The 8,618-nt window shown below is 35.7% G+C and overlaps 1 protein-coding gene across 2 annotated transcripts in view; it reads right to left on the reverse strand.

Moving 5' to 3' along the window:
• Positions 1 to 7,630, reverse strand: part of CD36 (CD36 molecule) — a 33,957-nt gene extending 26,327 nt beyond the window's left edge. The window contains exons 1-2 of one of the 2 annotated variants that reach the window (XM_054399957.1): positions 7,520 to 7,630; positions 2,113 to 2,346 (exon numbers count right to left, since the gene is read on the reverse strand). In XM_054399957.1, coding sequence (XP_054255932.1) covers positions 2,113 to 2,232 — 120 coding nt within the window. In that variant the 5' untranslated portion in view covers positions 2,233 to 2,346; positions 7,520 to 7,630. Of the gene's footprint in view, positions 1 to 2,112; positions 2,350 to 7,519 lie in introns of both variants that reach the window. The other variant, XM_054399956.1, reaches the window with a different exon arrangement.
• Positions 7,631 to 8,618: the final 988 nt, after the last annotated feature.

The following is an 8,618-nucleotide window of genomic DNA, read 5'->3' on the forward strand; positions in this document are numbered from 1 at the left end:
TTGCCTTATATGACTCCCAATGGAAACAGAAATGCTTACAGGCCATATTTGAGGGAACATCTTGCTTGTTAGGTTTATTCCTGTCCTAAAGTTTCTTATCTTGAGAAATTGCAAATAAAACGTCATTGAACTGGATTTGTTTCTACCAAATATTTTCTTAATTGATATTTTCAAAAGTGAAACATTTCAGGGAGACAGAAAAAGTATTTTCAGTATGCTCTGCTCAGCAGGCCTGCTTCCTCTGCAGTCAGCTCTACATTTATTTTAAATACAACTGCAGTGAAGAACTTTTTTTTTCCTTCCTAGCCCTTTCATCAACACAGGTAAATCAGAATTAGTTAGATTTAAGTCCTTCTTGAATGTCTGCTGAACTGATGACGCATTTCAGCTATTGCATCTTGGTGTATCTTTTCTGAGAAGAAATTATGATTTTCATGGTCTCACTAACTAGTCCACACGATAAATAAAAAAAATTATCAAATATGACTTGTGCTTCAGAAAAAAAAATTATCCATATAGACTCTACAAATTTAGCCCTTTATGTTTTGTGTGAATACTGGTATGAACTATCCTTTTTATATACATTAAACAAGCTACCTCCAAATAGGTACAAACATGTGAAACACGATCACAATGCAGAAAATTATAAAGAGGTTGAATATTACTCAGTCTAATACTCTACCACTAAGAGCTCACACAGGTATGATTTCATCTGTAGATATTTGCAAATCATGCTGTATAACTGGTTCATTATTACAAGTTAACATAACACTGCTAATATATGTAATTTGCTTTGAAAAATTCTTCAACGAGAGAACACCCTGGATTAACTCCTGGTAAATATTTAATGCAAGGACATACAGAGTTACAAATCTATGTGCTTTCTAACAAACTTGCTATTTCTTCAGTATGTAAATCAATTAAAGTTATTTTCAAATACAGAGTATTACTGTCTTTTAAAACATTTCAAGGGGGGGGTGAGATATTATCTAGTGATAATTATTTTTTTTGTTCTCTATAAATTTGAAAATCTCCTGAAAAAAATACAATACAAATTAGCTGACAAAATTAAAATGTTGTGTGGAAGCCACTTTTATTTAGTTAAAAGTGATGTTAGGGGGAACCTCAATGGACAGTTGAACCATTCACCTCCATGACTGACTTCTACAGCAGTCTTCAGTGCTACAGTACACCATTAGTAGAACTAACCATCAGCCAAAGACCTTAAGGTTTCTAGATTTTTAACTGCAGAGTCCACCTTGGATGCAGTGATGCCAAGGAGAATCCATGTCTCAATGGTGGACACTTCAGGGCTTCCATGGTCTTTCACTCTAGTTTATTCCATGATTTTAACTCTCATCTCTACATCCTTTTCACCAAAGATAAAAAAAATAAATTTTTCATTTTTCTTTAAAGAAAAAACTGTATTTTAAGGAAATAAACTAATATTTAAAAACAAACAAACAAACAAACCCAAACCTAAATAAAAAGTAATAAAAACACAATCAACCAAAAAAAAAACCCCAAAACTGAACAAACCCACAAAAAAGTCTCTTCAGATCTATTATTCTGCACATTCCTTGAGTCAAGGAGATGCAGATGATCAGATCCTGTAGTATTGTGGAGCACACTGACTTGGATCATATAGTAACAAAATGTGAGCTGAATGCATGCAAATGTAGAATTAGAACAAACCTTGCATTAGAAGTTTGGTTATACTATTTGCAGTACATAAATATAAGTGCATGGAGTGACTAGCAAAATAAGAAAAAAGTGCAGGAAAAAAACCTGTGTGGATCATCATGGGGAAAAACCAAAGAAATAAGAAATAGTCATAAATAAAATAATGAGGAAAATATTTGCTTCTAAAGAACATGAATGAAAACATCTTGAAAACAATATTTTGGTTTCTCATGTGAAGAATGAGAATAAGCAAGTAAGCACAGCAATATAATTAATACATTAAATAAATATTGCTTCAATATCTATTGCCAAAAAAAAAAAAAAAAAGAGGAAATAAAGTAGAAACAGAACACAAGATCTGGAAATAATGATTGTTCAATAATCACAAACAACACAGGTTGTGGGAAAAGTAAAACAATTTAAAATTACCTTTTCTATAGCTTTGCCTATAATGTGGTCTCCAACTGGTATCAGAATTCCTCCAAAGATAGCCAGCACAGCACCGATGATGGCCCCACTGAGGAGCCCACAGTTTCTGTTACAAGCCATTCCTCTCCTTTGTCAGGGTGTAGGCAGAGAATGTAAAAGTATCCCTACTGGATGGCTGGATGGGTTCTTCTCACTTCTTGGTCCCAACAGACTCACTTATCTTCCTGAGAGAAGCTGCTAATATAAGGAGGGAGTGAACAAAAATTATATTCCAAAGCTCAAAGTACAAAGTACATGAGGTGAAACGGGTAGGAAGATAGCAAGTCAAAACCAGTGCCAAAACTGGGAAGCTAGTTACGTAACATTATCAATATTCCAATTCTTTCAAAGACTGGTAAGTTCTTTCATTAGTCATTTGTGGTTTGGGTTTGTTTGGGGGAGGAGGTTGGTTCTGTTGCATTAGGACAAACTGACATAATGATTATTCAGCTGCAACTTTGCCTAAGGAAAGCACACTCTCTCAAATTACTGTAAGGACAAGGCTACAGACCCTGCTTTTGCCACAGCCTGCAATGCCTATGGCTCCCACTTCAGGAAAACCCAGAGTTTACACCACTGGTGTGATCTAACCAGGCTGTTTCTGCAGTATGCCAATAAGGAGATCTTCAAGGTCCATCAGCACTTCGGCAGGAATGGAACCTTTAATGCAAGGCATCTATAAGAATCTTGTCTTTCCAGATCTCTGTCAGTCCACAGATTACTACTGATGGAATAACATTTTGTTTCAGAACTTCATGAAAAAGGCATGACTGGATTTTCCTGTTAGAGCTGCATCCTTGCCATCACCTAGTTTTATCAATCACAATTGTCTTACAGAAAGGCAGACTTCTTAAAGTGAGTCTAGATTTTGATCTTTGATATAACACCTTATATTTCAAGAGCATTCAGTCACAGAAAAAGAAAAACATGTCTGCAATTACTCATTGGAAAACAAGAGTTGCTGGTAATAAGTGCTAATGTATCTTAAGATCTGGCCCCTAGTGAAAAGTGTTGTAGAAAATCAGAATGATACCAGTGCTAAGAGATATCATAAAAGCTCCCAGAGTTATTTTTCCAATTTCTTACTGTTTATGAATAACTGAGACAAAAGCCTGCATTATTTGCAATTTATTCTTGCTCAGGAATTAATCACATCCACAGAATGTGGATGTTTGTTATTTTCTTTAGACCTCCAACTAACAGAAAATCTGCTGATCTCTATTATTGATGTCATTGACCATAGACTTTTTATTCTTACCAATTCCTGTTTGTTACCATTTTGTAATCATCACTACATCAATTTTAAAGCAGTTATTAGCTGCAGAGTTAATTACACATTCAGGGCCAAACACAGAGAGCAAAGGAAAGCACAAACATGGAGCAGAAGAGCAACTCAACCTGAATTCCCAGTTTGTTCATGAGGATTAAAAGGCTAAGAAGTCTTCATGGATTACTAAATAGCAAAGCAAGTGTAGGAATATCACATGTTAATTAAGAAAAGGACTCCTACAGCACACACTGACATATAAGGTACCAAGGTCAGCAGGCTAATGATGTGGCCTCCTGTAGGAAGATAGCGAACCTTCGAACAACTTTTGAGAAGGCTATGTTTTGTCTTTGAGTTGGAAAGAATGTAAACATCTTGTAACTGAAGAGAAAGACTAGGCAGAAGTTGACTGGATACATTGAGAAGCTTGTTTGTCAGTATAAACCTATTGCATGTTTTGCTTGGACCCATGTCAGTGGAAGGATAGCCAACTGGGATGTGGCAGCTCTGTATTAGAAAAGTATGTAAGTTGACTATGTAACAGAGTAGTAGGCTTTTGACTTTGGCTTATGCTTAAGCTCTTGCTTTGCATTTGCTTGTGCTTAGTACTTTGCTTAGTTGCTTAGGCAATAAATGCTTTTGCCTTTCACAATAAGAGTCTTCTCATCTTGTCTTCACCTGGAAACACCATAACACACAGCCTATGAGAATAACACAACAGCTACAATTATAATTGGTGACCCCGACTGCTACAATTATAATTAGTGACCCCAACTGATACAGTTATAAATGGTGACCCTGACCCCTAATGTGTCTTCATTTGGAAACAACTGGGCCTCATGCAGCCTGTGGAGATGTGTGCTTGCCCCCATCAGTAATGGCAGTCCTGACATGAACTTTGTGGGGTTCTCAAGGGAATAATTTTCACGGAAGAGTGTCTGCTGATGGTCCCCAACTTAGCTTAGCAGGACCTGAAAGGAAGGTTACAAGTCCGGATGAAATTTACAAGCAGGACCTGAAAGGAAGATTAAAATCCCAGATGAAATGCACCTCTGGGAAAAAGAAAAGAAATAAAAAGAAAGAAAGAAAAGAAAAAAGAGAGAGAGAGAAGAAAGTAGAAGAAGAAACAACAGAAAGAAGTCAGAGCAGGACCTGAAAGGAAGGTTAAAAGTCCAGATGAAATTTACAAGCAGGACCTGAAAGGAAGGTCAAAACTCTGGAAAAAAGAAGAAGAAAGAAGAAAAAAGTCAGAGGTGAGCAGTTGGGGCAATTATAAAAGGAAGTTATAATTTTTTTTTTTTTTTTTTTTTTTTTGGCGAGCACAAAATGGGGAAGCTAATGTCTGGAGAAGAGAAGTCTATGAAAAGAAACTTTCTGCTTTGCTTGTATGGCTTAGAGAAAAATGGAAAAAATTGCACTGTGCAAAACACTGTTGAACCTACAACCTGGGAGAGGGGAAAGAAAAGGTTTGATTGTTGCTGCTAAAGTTGCCACTGCTACTGCTTCAGATCAAAGTTCTGCCCTCGTGCCTTCCCCCCCACACACACCTCCGAAGCCACCACTGTTGCAGCTTGGACTTTGCCGCAGCTCTCTGCCCACCTCCACCCCAGCCTTCGGCACCTCGACAGCTACAGTTATATCCTCCCCTGCCCTACCTGTCCTCTCTGTACCTGGGCTCAGATTGCTCCTTTTATCTGTCCTGGAAACCCACCTTTTGCCTGCTTTTGCACTAGCAACACTTCGTGGCTCCCTTGCCATATTTCTGTACATTTGAGCTTGTTTGGTATTTTAGTCATTTCTCCTTGGACATTTGCAAGCAGAATGACCAAAAGACTATCTGTAACTCAGAAAAATACCTTTCCTATAGCAGTCAGCCAGTCCATTCATCTGTCACCAAGTCATTCCTTGTGATTCCCACAACAAAACTTTACCCTTTAATGTTTACCTATACACACAAAGGACCATGAAATAAATCAGATTTGGCTAAACCAGGGACTGGAAAATTCTCATTATAGATGCAAACTTGGCTCTTCTATTGCAGGAAGCACACCTTATTTGAACCACAGGTTTCCTTAGTTGCCTTCCTCTCTATCAGCTCTCTTGCTTTGTGCATTTCACAGAACACTAACAGAAATTCATCAAGGGAGTAATGTTACCAAAAAAGCCAACACTTCCCCATACTTTTAATGCAACTTGTTGCACTATTCACAAATAACTGAAAGATCACTTGCCTGGATTATAAAAAAAACATCAAGTTATTAAAGGCTCTTTGGTATAGTGGATGGATGCATAATGTGGCTAATGGCAAAATTCAAAGCAAACTCAACTCATTAGACCTGAAGAACTTTAAAATAAAAACCACAGAATCAACTCCCATATCTTTATAGGTATGTTCAGCTCAGGATCTTCAGTCTGGTAATGCAGTAATACAGCTGTGCAACTCATGGAACAAGTGTTGTGGGGATTCGAAAATCTGACTGCTGTTACACATAGAAAATGTAAAGAGAAGTAGAAATTCTCAAGGAAAACCAATTGTGAAAAGCATATATTTCAAGTTGATTTTTTTTTCTCCTAATGGTATCCATTCCAGCATTTTTTTTTCTAAGTGTGAAAATACACATCGTAAAATTTAAAATGGGAATTATCTATCTCTGCCATAAGTTTTTTTAAGAAGGCTTTTAGATATTGTTAAGACCTTTTCTCTTGTCTTACATACTAAAGCTTATAAAATTCAACAGAAATACATCTTCCACTGGATACATTTCCATCTAAGTTTCTGCAAGATGTTCCAATAGGCAGAATAAGTGTCTCTTATGGGCACTATCAATAAAGAGCTAGAAAGCAACTGGCAGCTAATAACTTGTGTCTATTTCAAGCTTCTGCAAACTGTAAAATATTCACCCTTCTCCCACAAAATACAATGCAATAGCAGTCTAGACATATCTTCATTTATGCAATTCAAATTATCCATTACACAACTGCAACACAAGAGCACTCACAGCAGAACACAATTTCACATAAAGTCAACAAGCTATTGTCATCTACCTGATGTAAAATATTAAGACTGAAGGGGAAATTTTCAATGAGAATGAAGATGTGCTTGGGAATTCATATTCAAATGAAAATTACCCTGAGCATAATTGAAAGTAGCATAACAAAATTAGATATTGTCTGTGAGACTATGGTATCATTTAAACTTAGATTTGACTACAGGGTTGATAAGAATATTCACTCCATTCTTTTTAACATTTCTTTTTAACATTGTTTCACATGTCATTAATACAATATTGGCAATGGAATTGGTCCATTAAGACTCCCCAAAAAATAATTTACAAGTAACTGAATCGGAGGAAAGACCAAAAATGTCATTAAACTTTTTCTTCTCTCCTTAACTTATACTTCTCTACATGTCAATTTACAGCAAGCTCTTATTAAAAAAAAAAAAAAATCTAGTTTTTCTTAATAATTTCTCTAGCTCTACCAATAATTTTTAACATTTATTCAGTTCTGAGAATCAGATTTATTGCCCCAAATGAGAGAAATTAGATGAAGAAGAAGGGTGTACAATGAAAATCAGAATAAGTTTTAAAAATTCCTGTTGAAAGTTTCGACCCAAACCCAGTGTGTTTCTTTAAACATAATTCCAGCTTCTCCAAGGATAGATGGTGAGATTAAAACCCAGAAATTATTAAGACATACATTTGCAAGGAAGAGGCTATTTCTGCTTCTCTTAAAAACTTTTTTGACATACATTAAAATTATAGTTTTTTATCTGCAATATAAATGTAATAAATACCACTTTTTAAAGATGAATTGCTTAGAAACTCATGACTCCAGTACTGTAGTTTCAAAAATATTAAATATCAAAAGACAGAATGCGATTAGGAAAGCAAATAATACTAAACATTAAAAGATACCATTGCTTAACATAGTAATGAAGCACTTTACATGCAAAATGTCACTGTTCCTTGTGAACAGATTTGCAAAATTCTGCAATTTTATTTTATATTACAAATATTTTCAAAAGCTTTCCATCAACTTATTTTAAAAGTATTTCTGAGGAAAACTCTCTGATTTTAAATGTTGTATCGTATGACTCACCTTGAATAAGGGCAAGTGACTTTTCAGCTGAACACACAAGGACTTAACACATGACTTGTATCAAGTTACAAAAAGACAAGCAGCTAAATCTCCCCACCAAGCACATAGCCTCTAAACTCTGAGGGAGTGTTTATATATTCCAAGAGACGTCAGTTCCCTCTTTATCCTTTTCTGCCAGAAGAAAAAGTTGCATTGGTGCTGGGGATGGCGGGGGGGGGGGGGTTATTTTTACAGACTGACTAAAAGCCACTACCTACATCTCGTGGTAATATACTTAGCAGCTGCAATCTTTGTCAAATTTTGATCCAAGTGAGTCAAAGGTCAAGGAGACAAAAGGGTAACTTTAACTTATTTGGTTCCTGGTCACTTCTCTAATAGACATTTGTTCTGAAACTGCTCATATTTGCAAAGTATGACTAACTAGTTCCTATCAGCTTCCTTAAAATAGAGAGGATTTTCAAATATTCTTTGATACAGAGCATGCTATGCTGTATAAATAAATATAGCCTTACTACTGCAGTAATTGTCAAAATCCAAGCTAAACACCTTTGCAACTTAATCATTATGGTAGTATCTTTTCAAGCAAATAAAATCAGGAAATGTTAGAACATTTTTTTTTGTTAGGGTTTTGGTGGGGTTTTTTTCATAGATTAGATTACAACATTTCCTCACAAAGTGCAAATGCTCTTCCTTTTTTGACTGTAAGTTCAATGAACATCTTAATGTATCTAAAAATTAGTTATATTTACACTGGCATCTGTGTACACCAAATTGTCACCCCAGCACAGTGTCTACTAAGAATTAGTGGTAATCAGTTTGGCAGGCTTTTGAGCAGATTTCTTATTAAATATCTTCATATCCCTGGTGAATCAAATTAATGGATTGTTTTAAAAGATTCTTCTGGCAGCAGCAAGAGGAAGTGATTTATATTTTGCTCATTTAGTTATAAGAAAGAAAATATTCCTAAAAATAGATTCTTAAGCCATTACTTTCATGGTACAGCGTCAAATAGTTTGGTGATCACGTTTAGCATTTCCTCTGCATTTTGACTGATTGCTGCTCTTTTTACTTTTGTGGACAGAGATACTTTCTTTTAATC

This window comes from Indicator indicator, chromosome 3, assembly GCF_027791375.1.
Source record: "Indicator indicator isolate 239-I01 chromosome 3, UM_Iind_1.1, whole genome shotgun sequence".
NCBI lineage: Eukaryota > Metazoa > Chordata > Aves > Piciformes > Indicatoridae > Indicator > Indicator indicator.